This window comes from Planococcus citri, chromosome 4 (genome assembly GCF_950023065.1).
Source record: "Planococcus citri chromosome 4, ihPlaCitr1.1, whole genome shotgun sequence".
In the NCBI taxonomy this organism is placed as follows: domain Eukaryota; kingdom Metazoa; phylum Arthropoda; class Insecta; order Hemiptera; family Pseudococcidae; genus Planococcus; species Planococcus citri.
The window spans coordinates 17,870,335-17,895,660 of NC_088680.1; the positions used below are offsets into that span (position 1 = coordinate 17,870,335).

Consider the following 25,326-nt stretch of genomic DNA (forward strand, 5'->3'; position numbering starts at 1 on the left):
ACATTTACCCAATTTAGGAGGTGCTAGGGGCCATGGCCTGGGTCCAATCAAAAACTGATGTCATATTCGTGTTCAGCGTAGCCAAAAACATACAATTCGATATATCACATGATTTGAAACGAATTCACTGAAGCTGGAAGAAATATTTTCTTTGCAAACTTTGGATTCATTTTTCTTTAAAAAATTTTTTTAGGAGAACATAGGTACCTACCTAAAATGTTCTGGTACCTACATATTCTTTCACACAAAGATGTAGTTACAAAAATACGCACGCGTAGGCTATTTCTAAAGATTGAATTTTTCAGAAAACTTCTCAATTTTTTCAGTGTAGGTAGTTTTTTCCACATAATTTGAAAATAAAATATGCAACTATTGCGATTGTGTAAAAATGAGGAAAAATAAATCATTTTTTCAAGTGATTTTTGGGTCTCATAAATTCAGTTTTGACTTTCGACAGCAAATTTTGCTTTTTCTCCTGCTGCCCCTTCTGGTCGAAACTTTGATTCTTTATTATTCTATATAGCCCATTAGGGGGGAATATTTCGTCAGATATCCTAAATAATGACACTTTTTCGATTTACAGATCAATATGTCCGCCAATCAAACACACAGCACAAGTAACATTGACAGCCAGGAAGACCGTTTTGTGTACCAGTATCAAGTGCCTAGTTTGCAAGAAATGGCGTCGCATGCGGTAACTAAAACTATATGGCTCCATGATACGAGTACAAAGGCTCACAAGTTCGATCGCGATAATGAAGATGCTTTTCTCAGAAGATCTCAACATCTCATAAAATATTTGAAACTTCCTAGTCGTATTGAAGAGATACTCAAAAATTCTCTAAGAAATATTATCCGACAGGCTTTATCTTGGGAAAATTATCTACGTGCAACCGCAGAGGATCACCAATGGCACCTTACGACAGATTTTGAAATCCGAATCCGCCATATTGATCCGAATTGGTACGTTTGGTATTGGAATGGTGAAATTGATTTTCAAAAAAGTATGAAAAAGATGCTAGAAGTCGGTGGTCTGACTGAGTATCAAAAATTTTACTTCATGGCCGAATTCTGCATGGAAGACGAAATCAAAACATTTTCATTGGATTCGCTTTCTCCAGAAATTATTTCAAACGTTGATTGTACCAACTGCAGCAATTGTTTCTATTGGATTTGTTACATTAAAAACGAACTCCACAAGATACCCGTTGAAAATACCAATTCGGTGGACTTTACCATGGCTATGCGTTATCCCCAATATATGTTTACCGCTGAATACTTCTGGAATCGTTTGAATGATGATGGTCAAGTTAGCTTTAATTTTTGTTCATGGAGTAGGTTCATTAGGAATCGTGGAGAGGGCGGGGTGTAATTCTTTTTTGAAGAGTTTTTTTGGAGGATATCAGTATTTTTTTTTCTATGTAGGTATGTTGTGATTGTGATGAAGTGATTAATCTGATGAATGAAAAATAGCATTGTAGGCAGTAGCATGCAGATAGTGGAAAGATTACCGGACATTTTTCATTGAACTGACTGGAATAAAACCAGTGGGGTTTCAAGGATGATGGAAGGGGGGGTGGCCACCAAAAATTCGCCAACCAGTAAAAGAAAAAATTTCAATTTTGTCAAATAAAATGATGAATAGAGGATACAAATTTTTAAACTGAAATGAAAGATGAAATGACAAGTTCACTAATTGATAATTACCTACCTATTTAATACCTATTAAAAAATTGTTATTTTCCTTTTTGAATTTTTTGAAGTTTCAAAATGGAAAATGGATAAAAAATAGCTGAGTGAAGCGAGTGAAAAAAATACAAGAGGTGAAAAACGATGTGTTTTTCAGAACTTTGTTCATTTTTTTGGCTTCAAAACTTTGGAATTTTAAATGTCAGGTTTTTAAAAATTTAAATTTGAAAATGAAAACCAAACAAACCTGAGCAAAGGGAGGGCAAAACGTTATTTCGTGAAGTGAAAAAACAATATTTTTTCAAGTGAAAAGTGTATCTTATTTGTTTCAAATATTTTTAAAAAATTTAAGTAATGGAATTTTTTTAATGTACTTAGACTTTGAAAAAAAAACACAAGAGGTCCAAGCCAAGCTAGGGCAAAAGAAAATTTATTTTAGAAGTCAGAAGTGAAAAACAACGTTGTTTTGTGATGAGCCGTATGTTTTTGATTTCACAATTTATTTTTATAAATTAAACATGAAAAATAAAAATTGCTTTGAAAAAATCAACTTGAAAAATTGAAAAAAAATTTAGGTTCGGATGGGGTTCGAACCCAGGCCTTCTGCATGGCGAGCCGCTGCTTAAACCAAGCAACCACTTGGGCTGCTTAGAGAACGGCGCATTTCAACTGCATACAACGCTCACGTTGTAACGGCAACACGTGTTGTGCTTTAAACTTAACGGACATTTTGATATTGAACGTTTATGTGCAATAATAATTATTATTGCGCATGAATGAAAGCTCATATCAATTTGAAAATATTAAAAGGCACTTCTATGATGTTCAAAGTATATTTGAACAAAATTTCAGCGTAATTCATGCCGTATTCGAAGCTATAGCTTTGTCTAAAGAATCAAAAATGGCGAAAATTAGTATTATAAATTTATTGTTTCTTTAGACAAAGCTACAGCTTCGAATAGGGCACAAATCACGCTGAAATTTTGTTCAAATGTACTTTCAACATCGTAGATGTGCCTTTTGATGTACGTACATCTATCCCAGCTTTGGTTTGGTTGTGCTTCGGATAAATATACTGCTCATTTTTTCAAAATTTGTCATTTTTCAGCATCTTTAGACTCCACTCAAGCTTGATGTAATTGGGCTACAAAGCTCAATTTTTGCATGAACATCAAGTTTGTGGTGGAGAAGTGCCTTTTGATATTTTGGGTCAATTTCGAGAATTTTTGGGGCCCAAAAAGGGGGGGTGCAGGGTCAATTTTCAAAAATTTTACAATTTTTTGCTTTTAGTCAGTAATGGTTGGCAAATCAAAGCTATATTCCAAATTTCATCGAAATTGGTTCGGCCAATCCTTCTAACTTTAAGTGGAACTTGAAGAAGAATTTTACCCAAAATGACAAAAAACAGGGTACTTGAAACTTCGCGAATTTTCATCGTACAAAAATTATTCTTATATATTCTGAAAGGTCTTTGAAAAATAAGAAAAACTGTATTTGCGTTTTTTTAAATAAACGCTTAGTTTTTGAGAAAATTACGTTTGAAAACTCCCGGAATTGCATTACGAAATAGTTACAGGATATAACTCCGTGTGCGTTGAGCCGCCTACGGTTGAACGCGTTTCATGACGCGCTTGAAACCGTGGGAGGGCGGGGGGCAACGCTACCGCGTCGCCTGATTTGAGAAAATTACGTTTGAAAACTCCCGGAATTGCATTACGAAATAGTTACAGAATATAACTCCGTGTGCGTTGAGCCGCCTACGGTTGAACGCGTTTCATGACGCGCTTGAAACCGTGGGAGGGCGGGGGGCAACGCTACCGCGTCGCCTGATTTTTTTCGATTGATTTTTGAATCGCTGAATTCAATTTTGACACAAAATTTTTATTTTTCTCCTCCTGCCTATTTTTATTGAAACTGAAATCACTTATTGCTGATTATATTCGGCCCATTTCGACATATGTCCTAAATAATGACACTTTTTTGACTTACAGATCATTCAATATGTCCGCCAATCAAACGTTCAGGAGAAATAGCATTGACAATCAGGAAGATCGTTTTGTGTGCCGGCATCAAGTGCCTAGTTTGCAAGAAATGGCGTCTCATGCGGTAACTAAAGCGATATGGCTCCACGACACTAATGCTCCCATTGTACCTGGGAGTGGGATCTCTGGGCAACGAAGTTATTGTTATTGTCATTGTATCAATAAGTTCTGCTGCCGTTGTGTAGATGGTTTTTTGGATGGCTCTTTACATCTGATACAGCATTTGAAAGTTCCTGCTGCTATTGAAAAGATACTTAGAAATTCCTTAAGAAATATTAACCGACAGACTTTATGTTGGGGAAATCATCTATATGAAATCGCAGAGAAGCACCAATGTATTACAAGCGATTATGAAATCCACCATAATGATCCGAATTGGTGTGTTTGGTCTTGGAATGGTGAAATTGATTTTCGAAAAAGCATGAAAAATATGCTCGAAGTCGGTGGTCTGACTGAGTATCAAAAATTTTTCTTCATGACCGAATTCTGCACGGAAGACGAAATCAAAACATTTCCATTGGATTCGATTCCTCCGGAAATCATTTCAAACGTGGATTTTTTCAAGTGCAGTGTTTGTTTCTATTGGATTTGTTACCTTAAAAACGAACTCCACAAAATACCCGTTGAAAATACCGATTCAGTGGACTACAACATGGCTGCGAATTATTTTCACAGTTCCTTTGTCGCAGAATACTTCGCGAATCGTTTGAATGACGAAAGTCTAGCAAGAATTTTTAGTGGTGAAATTCGTGAGATGGATGGATATCGTATTTGGATTCGCCACATTTTTTTGGCACGAATTCTTTCTAAAATGTCGTGGTACCAACAACAATGTTTGTTGTCTGAAATGTGGGACATGATCATAATTGCTTTTGCCCTTTTCTCTGATTCACCGCAAATTGCTCTGTGGGCATGGAGAAATTCCAAAGATCAAATGACTGCGGATCGATTCACCGAGCTTATCATTCAAATACTAGAAAAAGGCAGGTATTACGGTTATTTGGTCAATACCTCTACGTTTACGTTTTCATTATGTGAGATTTGGGATACTGCTTCCGATTATCAAAGAAATCATGCGATTCAAACAAATTCAGACAATTTCATTTGCGAGTCTCTTTGTTGTCCCTGTTTACCATTCTTGGAGAAATTTTTAAATCTTATGCCCTTGGAGGAGAGAAAAAAATGGATTTACAGCAAAGTGGAACACGATATTGTTTATCAGTGTGATGCTCCTATTATAGATATCTTATTGCCATGCACTGATGACCAATTGAAATTTAGAAAAATGATGGCCGATTCTCCGGACTTCAGATGGACTCTACACCGCGCACTCCTAGAGTTAAGTTTTTACGAAGTTGATCAATTATTATGTTTTATTTCACCAGATACATGGCGAGTGTTCAAACAAACATTTCTGAAGGAGGAATCTACACGACGACGTGTGCATATGAATTTTATTACTTTTATCACCGATATCAATAGATGGAATGCATTCAGCACATTTATCGACGAAATTTTCGAACCTGACTTAGGATTTGCGTTGAACGTGAAGAAACGGTTCATTGAAGCTTTTGCTGCCACCATTGTTTACCCAGAGATGTTCAGAATTCTTGGTGATGGTTTTGATGATCTAGTGAAAATTGTTGAAATGATGTTTTCGGGCAAAGAATTGAGAACTGTAAAAAAGCTGTTTTCTCGTTACCATTGTCAGTTAATAGGACGTTTTGAGCCTACTACGGCATTGATTTTCAGTACGACTGGATTTGAATCTTTCTTGAATTCTGACGATAACAAGTTTCATCCCAAGTTTCAGCAGTGGTATTCGATTTAGACGACAACTTCGCTGATCAAGCAAATGCCGTAGTATAATGTTAGCTTGTGTATGAGTTGAATAGGCTCCCTAAGTCCCTAATGATAATTTGTCAGGGTATAATCGATTTTACTATCCGTATACACAGGGATGTGAAACGTATCTGCGAACATACTTATGTACTTATCTATGTGTTTTTCTGGGGGCTTACATTATCTCTAGCAGTTTTCAATTGATCAACATGAAACTTTTCATGAGGATGGAGCAAAGTACTAGAGGTAGAGGGCAATGGACGTGAATTTAAAAAAATTGTTGATCAAAACAACAACCTCGAAATCTACTTTCAAACTTTCAAACCACTGTGTAAAAAATCCTGAATTGAGAAAAAATCCCAAATATTTTTTTTGCACTTTTTGATGTAGCGTAAGAGCTTATTTTTAAATTTTTTAAAATTCAAAAAACTTAGGTACGTATGATTGCAAACTGGCAAATTTTTACAATTTCAATCGAAACAGTGAAGACAAATATAGGTAAGAACAAGCGGTGGAAAAATAGCTGGAAATAGGAAGGGAAATGAGGGGTAGAATACGTTACTATGTAGGTACCTACCTATATATGGTGTATGTGTAGGTACTTAAGAAGTTTTGTACTAGTTGTAAGTTATACAATGTGCATTTATGATAATAAGAAGTAAAACCCTGAGAAATAGGTACATGTATTGTATATTTATTACAAGAGTCATTAGAAATGACATAAACTTATTTCCAAAATCGGACTGGAAACTCCAAAATGGCCGCGACATGTTGTTTATTTTGAGCCAATTTTTTTCAAGCCCAGACCTACACATCACCGACCAATATAAACAATGCAATACTCGTAGAGGGTTTTTTTTTTTGCATACCTACATATGCAATGTACCTATTTGCCTATTTCGTGGTAATGATGGACAACTTTGTTGAAAATTAGTGATGGGAATTTTATTTCGCATTTTCGATTAATTATAACAGGAACCGTTTACGTTGCACCGTATCATTTTTTCAGCGGATAAGCCAGTTGTCTCTATGATAATTTTACTGTTTTTGGTGAATCATTGCAACTAATGTTCGGTGTTTTCAAGCGACAATACGTACAATGGGGCTGTAATCATTTGCCGAATTTTGAAAGTTTCATAAATACTTATAAGTTTTGCTTAGTGATTCAATTTTGTTCTCAAGTGTTGAGTTTTTCAGCGAAAATTTAGTCCTACCTCCAGTGTTATTCAATCAAGATTTTTGGAAAATTGATAGATACATTATTTATTGAGTGAATGGTGAGTGTACCAATGTAAATAAAATTTCACATTACAACACAATTGCAATGATATTTTAAAATTAAAAAAAAATTTGTTAAAAGCTGAATTTTTTGGAAATTTTTGACGAAAAAAAAGTCCGCATGTTTCCAAAGCGGAGAAAATTTCGATATTTAATGAATTAATACAAATTTAAGTAGAGAGCCAAGTGCAAAATTTTTGAAATTTGAAGGGAGAAATGGGATAAAAACAGGGGAGCCTCTCGAGGTGTCAGCACTCGATTTTTATATCTGGACAAATCAATTTCCACGCCTTCTGGAGAAACTTTAAAATTCTGGAGCAAACTGGCTCGAAATTGTATAAAATTCAAAACCCAAAATGGAGGGGGAGGGGTGGTGATAATTTTTCAAAATCAAAAACCCCCACGATATTTACCTCTTTTTTATACCAATTTTGTATAAATAAAATTAAGTTCATTTGACTGCAGGGTCGATCCATTTTGGAAAAAAAATTTTCCAAATCTGATTACAAATTGGCTTACCTTCGGGCACATTTTTACAATTCTTGCTAAAAATTCTCAACTAATAAAGATTTATTTAAAATTGTAGATCATTCAAGATGTATGCTAATCGTACAAATGAGAAAAATAACTTTGTCGAGAGTCACGATGAAGATAGTTTTGTATATTTCCACGATGTGCCAAGCTTGGAAGACATAGCATTGTATGAAATAGCTCGAACAATATGGCGCTGTAATTTCTCGAAATATCAAGGTATTCGTCCTTCGCCCGAATCGCCTTCTTTAACGAATAGTCTCGAGAACTCCAGTTCTAATCTGAAAGATTCGTACGACGAGCTTTCTCAGCAATTAATAAGCTGCTTAAAAATTCCTCGTAGTTTAGAAAATATTCTTAAAAGTTATCTGTGGAGAATTTGCCAGCAGTATGACAAATGTGTTAGGTTCGTGTGGTACGAGCCAATTAAAATAGGTTAACTAGGTTCCTTTTTCTTATCTTTAGGTGTAATATTTTTTCGTGTGTACGATTTGTACTTTCTACACTCGTTATACTTTCAATAAAGTTGATTCTAGTCAAGTGCATTTTTCGAGTTTTGGTGAATTTTCAAAAATCAAATTTAGACCAAAAAATGAAAAAAAATTAAAATTTTACCAAGTAGACTTGGAAACCTGAAATTTAGTATGAAGCCTCTTTTTGGCTTTCTATATTGAATAGAACCGGTTTCCAACACTGTTTTAGGAACTTTAACACCTATGAACGTGTTCGATGCATGTTAATAACCCATTTTTTGGGCATTTTATCTCAAACAACATAATTATGTACATTTCCATTTTTTTCAAAATGTTGTCCGATTTTACTGCACACTTTTTTATAATGAGATCACTTCACCCCTTTTTACTGGAAAATCGCCTTCATTCTGTTCTCCTTTTCAAAGAATTATAATATTACGTGAAATGGTGACTAACCAGAATTTTTTTTGTCAAGCTGTACTTTCTCCGGATGTCCTGAAACATCATTTTTTCGCGATGATGATGATGAGCCGGATATTTAAGCGATAAATTTTCCGGCTATCAATCGGTTTACGCGTTGGAAAAGTGTAGGGCTTCCCAAACTTGTTAATGATATGTACATACGTAGATAGTTGAAGATATACTTTGTTTATGCTGATATATTTTCTTACTTTCCACTACATCTTTTGGGTAAATATTCTACGTACGTATAATAGAATTTATGAAGTAAGCAGTTCTTCTTGAATTTTTTGCCATTTTTCGAAAAATAAGTAAGATAAAAGGTTTCCAAAAATACTATTCTGGATTCATCATCATGAAAAGTCAAATTTTGAAAATTGCAAACTTTTTCAGGATTCTTAATTTTAATCCTACTTTGGGAGAAATGTTACAAAAACAGTTAATTCAAGTTTGCAGGTACAGTATAATTTTATTTTCCTAAAACCAAAATCTGCTGTAAGCTTACCACCTGAAAACTGTCACCAATCAGTTGTTCTGAAGGTCAAAAATAGGATACAATCAAATTTTGGCTTTCTTTCTCAATTTCTTTGTTCGATTTTTTCATGGAAAATAAGCCTGACCTACTTGAATAAATTAAGGCACCTCTTTTATTAGAGTTGACCGATTTTATTCTCGTTGTAATTTCCCATCGTAAGTATCACAAAAAAATGATCAAGTTCGCTGGAATTCTGCCTATGTCCATTTTTTGGGATGAAATAACGGGTAGGTATTTATTCTGTAACTTGACACATTTCGTGTGAACAAGAATTTTTCTCCACAGTCCTCTCCATGCGTTGACTAATAAGTTTAATAGTCTACCGATGAATTTTACGCAATCTGATCAGTTGCAAAGTACGTGATGATTGGTATTTTAGATAAGACTGTTAATATGATTGAATACTTACATATTATTTCCCTATATGACCGACAGCCATAATATGTAAGTAGCACGTACCACGTACCTACAAATGCCTATGGGAGTGCTTTATGGTATATGAGTTGAAACTGTGGTGTTCGTTTGCTCATGCATACCAATCTAGGTTAGTTTTTTGATATTTAGATGTGTACTCGTAGGTATATTGTGGTGATATGACATTATAACATCAACTTTGAAGGATTACTTCGCTTTTTCAGTGACAAGTAGGTAAATTTATTTGTAATGTTATATATTGTACTCGTGCCTACCTTTTTTTTTCAATGTTAATAAGTACCTAGCATTTTATTATCAACATTGAGATTGCTTTTATCCGACCTGTAAGATGAATAGGTACACCTCAACCAAAAATTAAATCAGCTGGATTTCTAAATGGAAAGAGTTGACGAGATGAATGAAGTGGTATTGGGTAGCAAAAAATGAGGACTTTCAAAAGCGACCATGAAAATTTCGGGCCCATGCTCAGGGTGTCCACAAAATTGAAAAACAGGTTTGGTAAAAAAATCCAAACCGGTTTTTATTGGCGGAATGTACTCTACACACTAAGGCGGCGAAAATGTGATATGCATTTTTTAAAACCGGTTCATTAATTTGCAACCAGTTATCAAAAAATACTTGAAAATTATAGACAGAGAAAAAAACTTGAAATAAAAGTTATGGAGCGTGAAAAATTACACAATTCTGTCTAATCACATTTTGAAACCGGTTTATTGGTTTGGTTCGTATTTAGCAACCAGTTTTTGACAATCACCTAAAAATTGAAGAAAGAGAAAAAATCTTGAAATAAAAATTGTGGGCCGTGAAAAATTACGCAGTTCTGTCTAATCACATTTTAAAACCGGTTTATTGGTTTGGTTCGCATTTTGCAACCAGTTCATCAATTTACAACCAGTTATCAAAAATCACCTAAAAATGGGAGATAGAGAAAAAAGCGCAGAACAAAATTTGCGGGACGTGAAAAATTACCTCTACACAATTCTGCCTAATCATATTTTGAAACCGGTTCATTGGTTCACATTTAGCAGCCAGTTTTTGACAATCACCTAAAAACTGAAGATGCAGAAAAAAGCTTAAACCAAAGTTGTAGAGCGTGAAAAATTACGCAATTCTGTCTACTCACATTTTGAAACCAGTTTATTGGTTTTGTTCGCATTTAGCAACCAGTTTTTGACAACCACCTAAAAATTGAAGATAGAGAAAAAAGCTTTTGTGAAGCATGAAGCGTGAAAAATTGAAATATTTTCGCTGATTGGATTTTGAAACTGGTTCTTTAATTTACAACCAGTTATCGAAATTTTAAAAATCACCTTAAAATGGGAAATGGAGAAAAAAGCTTGAAACAATAATTTGTGAGACGTGAAAAATTACACAATTCTGTTTGTAATCATCTTTTGAAACCGGTTCATTGGTTCGCATTTAGCAACCAGTTTTTGACAATCACCTGAACATTGAAGATAGAGAAAAAAGCTTGAAACAAAAGTTGTAGAGGGTGAAATATTGAAATATTTTCACCAATCGGATTTTGAAACTGGCTATAATGAATTCGCACGCAACCAGTTAACTTTCAATAACAAGCTGTGAATTAATGAACCAGTTTCAAAATCCGATTGGTGAAAATAGTTCAATATTTCACCCACTACAACTTTTGTTTCAAGCTTTTTTCTCTATCTTCAATGTTTAGGTGATTGTCAAAAACTGGCTGCTAAATGCGAACCAATGAACCGGTTTCAAAATATGATTAGACAAGATTGTGTGATTTTTCACGCTCCACAACTTTTACTCCAAGTTTTTTTCTCTATTTCCAATTTTTAAGTAATTTTCGATAACTGGTTGCAAATTAATGACCGGTTTCAAAATCCGATTGGTGAAAATGGTTAAAAAAAAAAAAATAATATATAACCCAGCTCAGAATTTGAGGTGAAGGGAAGAACAGGGAAACCTTTCTTCTCTCCTCTACTGAAAGTTCATTCTATGGGTTTCTTCTTTCTAGGAGAAAAGAATTGAATCTGATCTGATCAGATCTGAACATCAGAACAAACTCAGATCTGATTAAAATAGGTAAGTCAGATAAAAATGGATTCGTTAAATGCCCGGATCTGATTGGGTCTGATCTAATCAGATCAGGCCTTTCCAGCTTTGGTCAAATCTAATCTGATCTCCTCTAAGTACTGGATCTGACTCAGTTTGAACAGATGTGAGATGTGATTTAATTAAAACTTTGATCTGATCTGATCTGATTAGATTTTGTTTGGTCGAATGGAATCCACTGTAGTTGAATCGAGGTTTGTTCAGACTAATGTGTTCAAACTTGATCAGATCCAATAGAAGAGACCTGACCGGATCTGATCAGATCAAAGTAGATCTGATCAAATCCAAGTGGGTAGGTATTCTTTAAATTCAATTAAATCCGACCAGATTTAAATAAATCTGATTAGACCTGATTGATCACAACAGATCAGATTCACTGAAGAGGAAATGAGCGGATCTGATCAAATCTGAAAATATCCGATCCGATCCGTCTAGATGTAGTTGGATAGGGGGAGCGGTGGGGTGCCCGAATCTGATCAGATCTGATCTGGTCCGCTCAAGACCGCAGGTATTTAGCCAGATCTGGTCAGATCTACGCTGAGTAGGTCCAACCGGATCAGAGTTTTGATCAGACTAGATCTATTCAGATCAAATCAGATCCAATAAGGAAGGCTTTTGATCGGATCGAATCTGTTCAGACCATGATCAGATGCAATAGGGGCGAGGCCTGATTGGATAAACTTGATTGATCAGATCCGTGTCGATAAGATTAGATCTGTGCAGACCTGTTCAGATCCAATCATTTTCCCCTGCATACATTTATGATTCTGCTCTGTGCCAGTTTTCTGAAATTGAGATATTTTAAATTTCAGATCAGATCACTCGAAATGATTGATAATCATTTTCTTCAAGAAAATATCCCGTTTGAAAGCAATCAAGATCGTTTTGTTTACATTTATAATACACCAAGCCTAAAAGAAATCACGTCCTATCGAGTATCTCGTGCAATATGGTATGCCTACATCTCAAAGTACAGGGCGTTCAAAGAGCAAGACACTAGTAAAATCAATTGTTCACCTCAGCATTTTGGACTTGATACGTTTTACAAAAGGAAAAACAAACACGATGGTTTTTTTCGTCAAGCCCTTGGCCTCGATCCTGATTACATTCGGAACATCGAAAAATTAGTGGATGATTTAGAAACTTCTGCTCGTATTAAAAACGTGCTCAAGCATTTCCTCAAACTAGTTAATCAAGAATTGAAAGACTGGGTTGAACATTTTCGAGATCTGCTGTTTCCTCCTGGTGCATTATTCAGACGCGAGTATCGAATCCATCATATTGATCCTACTTGGTGTGTTTGGCTTATGAATGGTGAAATTGATTATCAAAGGACTGCGAGAAATATGCTAAATGATGAAGATTTTACTGCAGCACAGAAATTTTTCATCATGAGTGAATATTGCATGGAAGACGAGATCAAATTATTTTCGTTGAATTTACTTCCGGAAGGATTCATTGAACAGGTGAATAACAATCAAGATCATATTCTTTTCTATTGGATTTGTTATCTAAAAAATAAACAGGATAAAATTCCAGCTGAAAATAACCTTCCTTCGGATCTCTTTATTGCGTCGAATTTTCAACATTTTTCTCGATTCAGCAAAGAATATTTTCTGAGTCGTTTACCTAATGACGATCAAGTAAGGATCGTTATCGATTGGATCACTAGAATATGTCTGGATAGCGAACACAAACGTGATTGTGTGATTTTGGAGAAAATTATTTCCAAAATGTCTCTGGCTCAGCAAACCTATTTGACCTCTCAAATTTCATACACGATTGCGATTTATTTCTCAATTTATTCCAACGCTTGGCAATGTGCATTTTGGGCATGGAGAAATTCTAAAGATCAGATGGAGGTGGAGCCATTTTCCGATTTCCTTGGCGAATTGTTGACTGAAACTAAAACCGCACCGTCAGCCTGTTTATTGAACAAGATTTGGGATACAGCTTCGAGTTCTCAGAAAAACTTCGCGGTGAATACCCACTCGGAAGAATTTATCGATAGGTTACTGTTGGGAGATTATCATTTCCCATCAGTTTTGGAATTTTTTGACAGATTTCTTCGGCTGATATCGACAGAGGAGCGAAAAAACGTGATTTTCGAAAGAGTAGATCAGTTTCCTTATTCTAATTGCGATCCTGATTGCTGGAGCTTTTTAGTGAATTTGTGTTTGCCCTGTTTTGAAGATCAATTGAAGTTCAAACATTCGGCAATCGATTCTGGTTACGTGAGGAATTCTTGCGAAGATTTATTTCGTCGTCGATGTTTCGAAAAATTGAATCAGAAATTGGAATTTTATTTTTCACACGATGCAAACGCTGCTCAAATATTTAAACGAGAGTTACTCCAGGATGTATCGACTAATTGGAAGTATATTATTTTATCTCGCGATATTTTCAGCTGCGAATGGAATCAGATGTGCAATTTTATCGACGAAGCTTTTAAAAGTGATTCTTCAGCTGGGTTAAAAGTGAAACAACAGTTTCTTTCAACTTTGGCCGCCAACATCGATCTACTGGATTACTTCATGGTTCGAGATGGTTTCGATAATCTACAGAAAATCGTAGAAAAGGTATTCTCGAATGATGAACTGAACAATGTGAAAGGTCTGTTTTCTAATTCGTTTCACAGATTATTAGAAAGGACGAAGGGAGGTGTTAACGAGCAAATGTTCAACCAGAAGTTTATGAAATGGTGTTCGAGTAATTATGATGACGATGAGGTGGATACAAGCGATGGAAACCAGCAAGTATCACGTGATATTGTATTTGATAGAATTCGTACTCGTAGCAATGATTTTTTCTTTTCTGTGAAGATTTTTTCCGAAAATTGATAAGTACATAATGTATGTAAGTAAATAAAGTAGGTACATTTCGAATTATATTATTCAACTTTCGTTTAAAATCGTAAGTACCTATCTGGACAACTCGAGTGGCCCTCGTGTTAATAAGAAAGAGACTTTTGGGTATCGAAAGTGAAATTTTTAAATTCCTAAACTTTTAAAACCTTTTCATGTACGGTTTGTTTAACCACATGACTAAAAATTCACTGATTAATAATAAACATACGATGATTTTATGACCAAGTAGTGGATTTCGGTAGGCAATTAGGCATATAGGCACATGTTTTGGCGAATTCTTATTCATGCTCTTATCAACACAACACAACCGATTATAGCGATTTGAGATAATGAATTGAGCATCCGTATGCCCATTCAAAACGATGTTCATGTGTTAATAATTTTGGAAAATACGTCTTCCTATTCGCGGAAGAAATACACGGGCAAAGCCGCTCTTTCTGGTGCTCATTGACTTAGTCATAACTTTCATAACATGAATGTACTTAGTTGTAATTTTTTATATTACATACTTATTGCGAACTGTATTAGTTAGAAAGAAGTTGGTTTTATTCATCGCGAATTTGTTCGTAATAACGTTTGTTCCCTGGTGTGATTCTTTAACCCAGGTACCTACCTACTTATTTACTTGTAACGAAGATTTAGGCGTATCGTTCATGCAGGATTTTCATCGATTCTTTGTACATAGATGGTGAGTTGATTTACCTACATACCTATCTAGTAATTTGGAAGCGAATTTTTATTTTTACCTACTCATTTTAAAACTTAATTTAAGTTACCTACCTACCTAATTATTCAACTGTTTTTTTGTATAATATCGCTGCGTATATTTTTATTTATTTTTTTCTTTCTTTTATGAACTTTTCTTGTTCCTTTTTTATACCTATTTATGCTGATTAATTTATCATTTTTTCAAAAATACCTATTGTATTGATATCGATGTATTGCAATATAAAATATGCTTAGCTGCATTTTGAGGAGGATTTTTTTCAGTAAAAGCCTAAAAACGAAATTCATCTTCAAAAAACAAAAAAAAAATCTCGGAACTTTACTGGTACCTAGTAAGCAGGTACCTTCATACTAATTATTATGAACCTATTATTTTACCCCTATTTTTCGGGTTTTTCCTCCTTAAAAGGAGTGGGGATGACCTAGAAAGCTAAAATTTGGATATGCTGATCACAATGGGGGTACTGACAATTGATATGATTTTGAACTCTTTTCATTCATTTGGGACCATATTATACCCCTCCAAAAAATGACCTTTCTGTAATTTTCAAATTTGACCCTCCCCACTCCAAGGGTCAACTCTAGGTCTCAAAAGAATCCCATTCCCCAAGTTTGACTTTATTTGATCAATATTCAATTAGAACAGGTTAAAATCACGTCACTTTGAGGGGTCTTAGCACCACCCCCCTTGAGGCTAGGGAGTTGGCTGATAGCTCATTTGATAGGTATTTGAGAGGAGATGAAATGATCACTGAGCTCATTTTACTCACAAGTTGATAGGTATTTCAGAAGGTTTTGAAAAAAAAACAGATGGGGGGGGGGCTTTGATCCACTGTGGGAGAGGGGAGAGGGGGTTAACTTCAGGAGTAGGAACTAGGGATTTTAGTATGTTGTTCACCACACTTTTCCAGACAATATTCGCCAAAAAAACCTTTGTTCACAATTATTGGTATGTCTGGGTTCAACCATTTTTTCAGCCAAGTATTTCACCGGGCTAGATGAATGTTTTTTTTATATATACAGCTTGATCTTAGATTTAAAACCCATAATCGATGAATTATTACAACAAATTACTTGGTAAGCGAGTATCGTTGCCTGTATTCGAGCTTTCATTCATCAGATGTCCGTTTGTGAATCATTTTATTATTAGGAACTTTGGAATACGAATAGGTTCCTGGAAAGCTCGTAGATGAGTGGTGCTTCTCGACATTTTGTTTCATTACTCACGAGAAATTTTATAGGTACTCGTGAGATTGAAAGGCCCAGAAATATTTGTTTCTTTTAAAATATTTCTGACCCCCTTCAATTTCAAAATTAGGCAAAAATTCATAATAACAAAATTTGTTCATTTTCCAAAGTGCTGCCCATTCCCAACGTCAAAAACACGTTTTTCTCAATTTTTTCTTTCAAAATATTTCTACCCCCTTCAATTGAAGAGCTCTATTCCAAAGTGAGTTAATAAGTCATTTTTTTCACCAAAAAATTCGTTTAAATTTTTGTTGCTAAAATTTGTTCTGTTTCGAAAGGTCGGTGCACATTTCCTTTCTTTGGACATAGAACAATTGCTTGTTGAAAAAATCACTTTGAAAAATCGATGACTTAACTCACTTTTGAAGTAAAAATCTCCGTAAAACGTGCATTTTTTAAAAAAGACTTAACCCACTTTGGAATAGAGCTCTTCAATTTTAAAGTTGAACAAAAATTCGTAATAACAAAATTTGTTCATTTTCCAAAATAATACCCATTTCCAAGATCAAAAATACGTTTTTCGCAATTTTTTTTCAAAGCTTGGTCGCCTCTCAAGTTTTAAAAATGGGCATACCTATAACGTTTTATTTGTTCAAGTCGTACCTGGTTATACCCAAATCTGAAGTTTTGACATCGACTCACCAGCTAGAACACCCTGTATATGTATTTTGTAAAATTTGACAACAGCAACTACCTAGGTAATCCCATTGATCGAAAAAAATCTAATTTGAAAAATTCGTCTTTCAAAATTTTCAAAAATAATCATGAATTTTTAATTATTCTAAAATCTTAATACCAAAAGAAAAAATATTGATAAATATTTTTGAAAATTTCTATTAATTTATTTCTATAACTTTTAATTAGGTTCTTATTTTAATTAATTTATTATTCCATTGAAATTTTATTTATTTTAAAAAGTATACCTTAGGGTGGATCATGATCACCTTGAGGAAAAAAAGTCAGCGAATTTTCACCAAATTCAGCGGAGACCTTGACTTTGAGTTTAAAGTCACTCAGAAATTTTTTTAGTCCGGCAGGTGCCCCTGCAGGGGAGATATGAGACCTCACAGAGGGGGCATTTTCGAAAAAATAGTGGGTTTTTCGTTGTACTTACCCCATACTCAACCTGTTTTGGGGAAAATGGTCCAGTCCGAAATGAAAGTGAGGGGTTCCATGGAAAAGGGGTCTTGGTCAATTTTTTTTTGTTTTTTTTTTCTTCTACAATTTTGAATGTATTGAAAAAAATTTTGTGCATTAATTTCACCATATTCACTATTCAGTGATATTGAAATGTTCTTCCATGAAAAAAAAACATAATTGGAAAATGTTTGCTTGTAGGAAAAATTATCAAGTCCATTTGAACTTGTAAAAATCGGTGAAAAAAAATTATTAAGGCCCCTTTTCCACGAAGCCCCTCAAGTACACTCTAAGTACCTAATTGAGATTTTGCGTCAATCTATGAGAGGTTGAAACTTGGCCAATCGCTTATTTTTGATTAAGTAAATTCGTGTTTCGAAAAATTGTGCCAAAATTTTGAAAAATATCATTCCTGAAACTGAGAAAATATTTTGAAACTTCGAACTTAATTATTACCTATTCCCAATTTCAAAAAGTTGAAACCATTTTATGAGTTTTTTTCGACCATAGATACAGAAGTTTTTGGCAATTTTACTCGAATTTGTGAAGTTGTTGGCACCACTGCGTTCCAAAATATGTCTCCAGTTTCAGGCAGTGATGGAAAGCTGAAAGATGAAACTTTTGGCTTTAGATATTGGCTTTTCAACGGCTAGCTTTTAGCTTCCAAAAATCCTTTGGCTTTTAGTTTTTAGATTTTGGCTTTTAGCTTTTGGATTTTTAAATATTTTCTAATGAGGCGAATAAAAGGAAAATGGAAATTCACAACCACAACGAAAAAAAATCAAAAAACTAAAAAAAGAGGAGAAAAGTAAAATGTGAAAATCGAAAAATAACTCAAAAAAATGAAATTGAACTAAATGAATTTGCAAAAAAGCTGAAAGAAAGCTGAATAAATAAATCTTTTGGCTAGCTTTTGGCTTTCAAAAACCCCAAACATCCCCGGCTTTTAGCTTATAGCTTTCAGCTAGCTTTCCATTCTTTGTTTCAGGAATAATATCATTCAGAATTTTGGCATAACTAATGCAAAATAAAAAATTCAAAAATACAAAAATCCAAAAAGTAACCAAATGACCACTGATTTTCAAGCCTTTTCAACAGTTTTGTACCAAAAAGATTGGAAGGGGGGGTTAAACCGCTCAGTAGAACCCTGAAAGTGGTCCTGGTTTTCGACGACGATAGCACAGATCATCGTAGAATCTCAAATACCTACTCATTTGAAACTGTGCAACTTTTTTTTTCAAAAAACAGGATGGGTAAGGACTACTAGATCGAAAAAACACGATTATTTTTTTTAAAACCCCTCTTTGAGGTCTTATATCTCCCCTCCATAAGGGCACTTAGTAGCATTTTTTTCTGAGTAATTTTCAACTCAAGATAAAGGTCTCTGTCTCGGTCTCTCTGCTGAATTTGGTTAAAGTCAACCGACTTTTTTTTTTGACGATCGATCCTAATAAAAATACCTGATGCATTTTTGAGAAATTTTTGAGCCAAAAATAGGGAGATGATTTTTGGAATTTTTGAAAATGAGACATGCAACCAATCAAAATAGACTCTTATACCTAAATTTTGAGAGAAAATTAAAAAATCTCGTCAGAATTTTTTTGAGCATTTTTGAAGAATTTTGAGCTCAAAATTGGACGATAATTTTCGGTAGGTACCTATTTTAGAAAATAATTTTGGCAACATTGTTTTTGAGCATTTTTAAAATAGATTTCGAGCTCAAAAATTGAGAGATACCCTACTCGTAATTTTTAAACTTCTTGAAAAGAAAACTCGATTTTGTACTCAAAACTATTCAAAAATAATCAAACAAATTGTTGAATATCTCGAATAATCGAAAAACATTTCAAATTTCAGATTACCCCGGGCAAGATGACTCCTAAACAAACACACTGCAAAAATGAAACCGTCCAGAGTCACGAAGATCGTTTCGTATACCATTACAATGTACCAAGCTTGCAAGAAATAGCTTCATACCGAGTCGCTGGGACAATACTAGAAAGCTATTTTTCGAAACACCTCGACCACCTCGTACTTGAAGAAAAAAAACCAAAACAAGTTGATCCTTCCTTCAGCATCTTCAGCTTCAATTTTCATTACGAGAAACACGCCGAAGAATTGGTAGGATACTTGAGAACTCCTCGGTGTATTGACCACATGTTGAAAACTTGCCTAAAAAAGCTCGGTGAAGAGTTGCAGGATTGGGCGTTGCAATTTCAGTCTTTGATGTTTCCTCCTGGTATACCACTCAGACGTAAATATCAAATCCTTGGTATCAATCCGAACTGGTGTGTTTGGTCAATGAATGGTGAAATCGATCATCGAAAAACCGTCCAAAAAGTATTGAATACCAGTAGATTGACTGAAATGCAGAAATTTCTTGTCATGTGTGAATACTTCATGGAAGATGAGATCAAGAAAGTTTCTTTGGATTCGTTATCGTTGGAATTTATTTCAGAAGCGGATTTTAATACGGATCCAATCCGTTCACGTTGGATTTGTTATCTTAAAAATGACCTGAGTAAAATCTCAGATGAAAGCTATGCTTCACTGAAACTCGCCATTGCCATGAAATTCAAATACAATATCACCTTCGCCAACGAATATTTCTGGAATCAGTTAAATGACGATGAAGATCAAGTTAGAATCGCCGGTAATTGGATTTCTTGGTGTCTTTTACGAAATGGAAGTGAACGTAACTGCGTTATTTTGGAAAAAATAATTTCCGCGATGTCTTCCAAACAACAAAATGATTTATTGTTCCAAAAGGCTGAAACCATCGTCGTATTTTTCTCGATATACCCCACTTCGTCTCAATGTGCTTTTTGGGCATGGAGAAAGTCTCGAGATGAAATGACTTTGGAACAATTCGCTAAAATCGTAAGTGATCTGTTGCAGGAAAATGAAAATGCAATTAATTCATTGAATAAAATATGGGATACAGCCTATGATCATCAAAGAAACTTTGTCGTTCGGACCAAATCTGACGAATTCGTTGAAAAATTCTTTTTAGCGAGTTACAATTTGCCTATGGTATCAGAATTCTTGTACAAATTTTTTCAAACTATGCCCTTGTCTGATAGAAAAAAATTGATTTTCGGTAAACCCCACATTAATATCTACTGGTGCGATCCTCGTTCCTTGAATATGTTACTCAACGTATGCTTACCAAACTCCGATGATAGATCAGAGTTCAAAAAATTAATCATGGAATCTCCAACGATGAGAACACATTGTCGGATTCTATTTCTGGAACAGGAATTTGAAAAATTGAACCAAATTTTGGAAATATTTTCGCTCGATGATTTTGCAGCTCGAAAGTTCAAACAAGAGCTGCTGAAAGAGGAATGGACTCGGTATAATTATTTGTCTATGAAGGTTCTAATCAATCATTGGGATAATTTGAGTAAATTTATAGACCAAGCTTTTGAAAATGATTTATCTTCGGCAACGAAGATGAAACAAATATTTATATCGAATTTCGCTGCCAATATTAAACACGAGTATTATTCGGATGTTCGTGATGGTTTTGATGATGTGGTGAAAATCGTGGAAATGGTGTTCAAAAATGGCGATGAATTGAATGATGTGAAACGCCAGTTTTCTCGTTCTTTTCTCGAATTATTAGTACTGTGGAGGGGGTCTAAATTGAAGTATCGATTCGATCATGATGTAAAGTTTGCTCAAAAGTTGAAAAAATGGTGTTTTGTTGATGGTGACGAAGAGTCAATTTTGAGATTTGATGAATTGATGTCGCAATATGTTGCAAAAGTTGGTAAACCTGTTCGGAATTCCTCTCGACGAGTTGAAGATGATCATAAGTTGAATTTGTTCAGTTTGAGTTCTTTTTTTCGAAATATTTTTTCAAAAATGGGTATTTAACTGAACGCTTGGTGAGTCTAAAAAAAGTAGACAACTGAGAAGGTAAACTAATGAGTCAAAAAAGGTGGGCTTTTTTTATGTCTCGTCTGGCCCTATTTTTTCCTAATGTGATTCAATTTAATTTGCTAAAATAAATATTTATGTAATTTCCTAGATGAATGATTAGAAAGTTGTACGATGTTCCTGTTTGTGTTTTTTGAATTAATATGAAGCTGATAATTTAATTTTATACCCTACATAATGTTTTGTTTAGCTCGTGTATTGATAGTAATAAAAAATTTATTAACGACAGATCCAGATTAGTTTTCTTTATATCCACCATATGAATACAATAGGTACCAATATAATTGAAAATGAAGGGCTTAATTCATTCCTCCATTGGAGAAGCATCCCAAATGTGGCAGAAAAAAATTCGAAAGTGTCCAAAATTCTATCCCCGGGTCCAATTTCAAGTAAGTACTGAAGTGTATGTTTTAATTTTTGGCGAATTTTTTACATTTTTTAATTGATAGGTTTCTATATTTTTTCCAAAAGAAATTCGAAATTTGAGAAAATTTCTGGTGGAAAGTTATAATTTGGGTCATTTTTATGCCATATCCCATGGCTAGGGTTAAATTTTCAGTCTCCTCTATAAATCTTTGGACATTGAGATGACATTTTTTGTACAATTTGAAATAGAAAAAAAAATAGAAACAGGTAAGTACCTATTCATTCTGAAGTCATTTTCCATTTTTTCAAAATTACGAATAAAAAGTATCAAAAATTCGGAACTGTTGATATAGGGGAGATCAGAATCACTACCTGAGGGTGATAATGGTGGTAATTATTATCATTGGTGGTTAATTTTTGAAATATTCCTTAGGCGGGGAATATTTGCCAATACCTAGATAGCTCAGACGGGCGGTAGTTTGTTCTATCTGCCCTATACATCATTTAAAAGAATATACGTAATAAACAAGACACTTTGATGCTTACTAAGTATATTTACATTTTTGTACATAAATTCATCGAAAGTTAATAATTTATAATTTTGATAGAGAGTAAGTAACCAGATGAATTTAAACATAAGAATGACCCCAACATATATACAAGATGTGGGTCATTGAGAAAGAGACATTAATCCTAATAATAAGATTTTACCCTATCAGACACAACAAATAGGATAGGCGAAAATAGACACATAAATAATATTTACGCGAAAAGCACATGATTTGGTCACCATAGAGTTCGACACCAAGGTTTGCACTTCTATGGGAAAAAAGCTTAATAATAAACGAAGTAGGTGCAAGCACCACTTACTTTAACTGTACATGTTTTCCATCTCTTCTATAGCCCACCTAATACTTAAGGGCGTCGATGGAACTTAACCAAAAGAGGCACTTGTAGCACTTTGCGTAATGAGGATATGCCCGGGTGCATTCCCCAACACCAAAAAGGTACACTCGTTATTAATCGATGGAAGATCGATTAATCTAGGATTATTCATTAGTATTAACCATGCGCGAGATGGCATAAATTGAAGGACTATACCATGGCCTCCCCTATAAAGGAGCGCGTCCATGGTATCTTTTGTTAACATTGACTTAAGAACCAACTATCGCGAATATCGAACCAAAAGTAAAATTCTTGGATGCGAAGATCAGTATTATAAAAGCAGCGTAAAATGGTCAATCTCCCACCCCCAAATGTGGTGGACCAATCACGCACTTGCTAAGTACATTCACTTACACATAAATTGGTGAATTTATGTGACTTTCTTTATTTATGCCCAAAATCCCTATCTTGGGCTATAAATGTCAAAGGCGCCGCGAACCCTTTAAACTAAGAAGGGTGCGCAGCCCTATATGCGCGAGTACATCGCAACTGTATAAATGTACTTAGCCTATTTCTAAAGTATTTCAGACGTTACCAATATTTTCAATATAAGGGGTTCATAATATATGCACTACCTTCGGCAGTGGAGGCAATCTGCCCTCTCTCACTGTCAATGAGATTTTGCCAATGATTTTTTTTTCAAAAAATGTTCAAGCAATTTCTATTTTATGATCCGAATTTTGAAAAATTTTCGAGAATTTATGATTTAAACTAATTCTTTGGGACGAAAATGTCCTCTTACTTTTAAAAGGCTTTTTCAAAATGGGATTTTAATATGTATTAAAAAAATGAATTTTTACATCCCCTTCCCCCAAAGTACCCTTTTTGAAGCTCCAGTTTTGAAGAAGCGTTTTTAACGAATTCATTTTATTGCTATACCGCTTCCCATTTCTCCCATAAAATTGTGGGAAAAACTGTTGATACCTAATTCTTTTTAAAAAATGAGTATTTCTCTTTATTTTTCTAATTATAATCGACCGGAATAATCACACTACATTCCAACTACATATTTTCAATATCGTAATCATGACTCATCATCCATGCTGATAATTTTTACACTCTGTAATAGCTTCGTAATTTATAAATAATTTTCACGCGTTCCTGCTTAATTTATCTTCATTCATACAAGATTCGTTTCGTTATCTTATCAATATTCAATTGCGAATTTTTATTAATGAGAATGCCGCTTTTAGATATTGATATTAAGTATACCTGCTGTTTGGCTCGCTGTTGGGCATGCATTTAGGTATTTTGATTAAAAAAAAAAACAGACACATTTTTCTTCAACGGTTAATAATTTTTGTGCTGGATACGAAATTTTTCGGAGTAAAATGATTGAATTTTATCGGGTCTGAACAGATCTAATACGATGAAAAACTCTTATTTGATGAGCTGTGATCAGATCTATAATATGGATCTGGGGAATGTGTGGATCTGATCAGATCGGGGCCGATTCAGTCAATCAAGTTTGATCAGGTCAGTCAATATTCTGATCTGGTCTGTTCCAATCTGATCTGATTTCTGAAGTGATTAGTTCAAGTTAAATCTAATATGCTAGTCTGATCAATCCGGTCCAAGAGGTCTAATCCGATCAAAATATAAACTTTGGTCCGACATAAGGTCAAATTGGATCCATAGAATGTTCAGATCTGATCCGACTCAATAATTTTCCAGTGGATTGAAAGCTGCCCATTTCTGAAGTGGGATCTTGGCACGTGACACCTCACATGAAGTAGGACGATCATTTTTGGATCAGCCTGCGTGAATTCGAAAGACATTCTAACATCATCAGGCCAAATTTCAGCTAATAATTTTCATTTTTCGATTTTTGGCAAATTTTTGAAAATTATTTAAAATGTTAAGCTTGTACCTAACCATATTTTCGATGAAAAAATCAAAACTTGACCAAATTGAAAAGGAAAGGTAAAATTTGGTTTATAGGTACCTCACTTTCACCCTCTGAGATCAATTGGTGGTGGTCTGATTTGTTATGGAGCCTCCAGCGGATTTTTGGATTTCAGTTGAGAAAAAACTGTCATAAAATGGAATAAAAAAATTAATTGATTTCTTAAAAATTCAGATTTTACTCTCATCGTGGCTTTTTCTATTGATTTTAGAACTAATTTTAAAAATCAGTTTACTGAGTGGAACTCACAATTTTCTCCAGTGATCTTTTTTGAAAAAAAAATGAAAAAATCGTCATCCACAAATTTGACAAATTCATCATTAAGCTTAAGTTATGAGAAGCAGAAATTTGAATTTTATTGTTCATTTTTATCATTTTTTCATCTTCCCAATCAATTGGCGATTGTTTTGAGCTACTCTGGAGCCTCCGCCACACTACTGAGTTTTCTAGTTCCAAACAAATAACAACATCAACAGCTAGGCTACACACTTCAACATGATTTACACATTAACATAGGATTTGAACCAGCAGAACTGAATTCTTAAGACGTATGCCTAAATCGATGAGGGTTTTTTGACTTTTCAGCTCCTTCTTCAATCTCTTGAGAGCCTCTCTCAAATACTACAGATGTTTGGGGAAGTAATCAGGCTAGATCAATGTTTTTCGAATCCAGGTGAACCATTTTCTCGGTCAATAATGATATTGAAACTGTGAATGGTCAACTGCAGACAATGATTCCATAGATCAAGTTGGTTTGAGTGTGCTTAGTCAGAGAGGCGAGACTGAGGTAGTGGGAAGGGGGTGAATCACT

General features: G+C 34.5%; 2 protein-coding genes across 2 annotated transcripts; both read left to right on the forward strand.

Moving 5' to 3' along the window:
• The first annotated feature begins 9,359 nt into the window (after nt 1-9,359).
• LOC135843991 (uncharacterized) lies at nt 9,360-14,216 on the forward strand. Its single transcript, XM_065362064.1, has 2 exons — nt 9,360-9,493; nt 12,188-14,216. The coding sequence occupies exon 2, from the start codon at nt 12,203-12,205 to the stop codon at nt 14,213-14,215; it is 2,013 nt and encodes a 670-aa protein (XP_065218136.1). The 5' UTR covers nt 9,360-9,493; nt 12,188-12,202; the 3' UTR covers nt 14,216.
• Nucleotides 14,217-14,795: 579 nt separating this feature from the next.
• LOC135843990 (uncharacterized) lies at nt 14,796-21,596 on the forward strand. The gene is made up of 2 exons (XM_065362063.1): nt 14,796-14,930; nt 19,211-21,596. Exons 1-2 carry the CDS (start codon nt 14,928-14,930, stop codon nt 21,233-21,235), a joined length of 2,028 nt encoding a protein of 675 aa, XP_065218135.1. The 5' UTR covers nt 14,796-14,927; the 3' UTR covers nt 21,236-21,596.
• Nucleotides 21,597-25,326: the final 3,730 nt, after the last annotated feature.

Bases quoted from the DNA above. Each gene is read 5' to 3' on its own strand.
- LOC135843991 (XM_065362064.1), top strand. From the start codon at position 12,203: ATGATTGATAATCATTTTCTTCAAGAAAATATCCCGTTTGAAAGCAAT.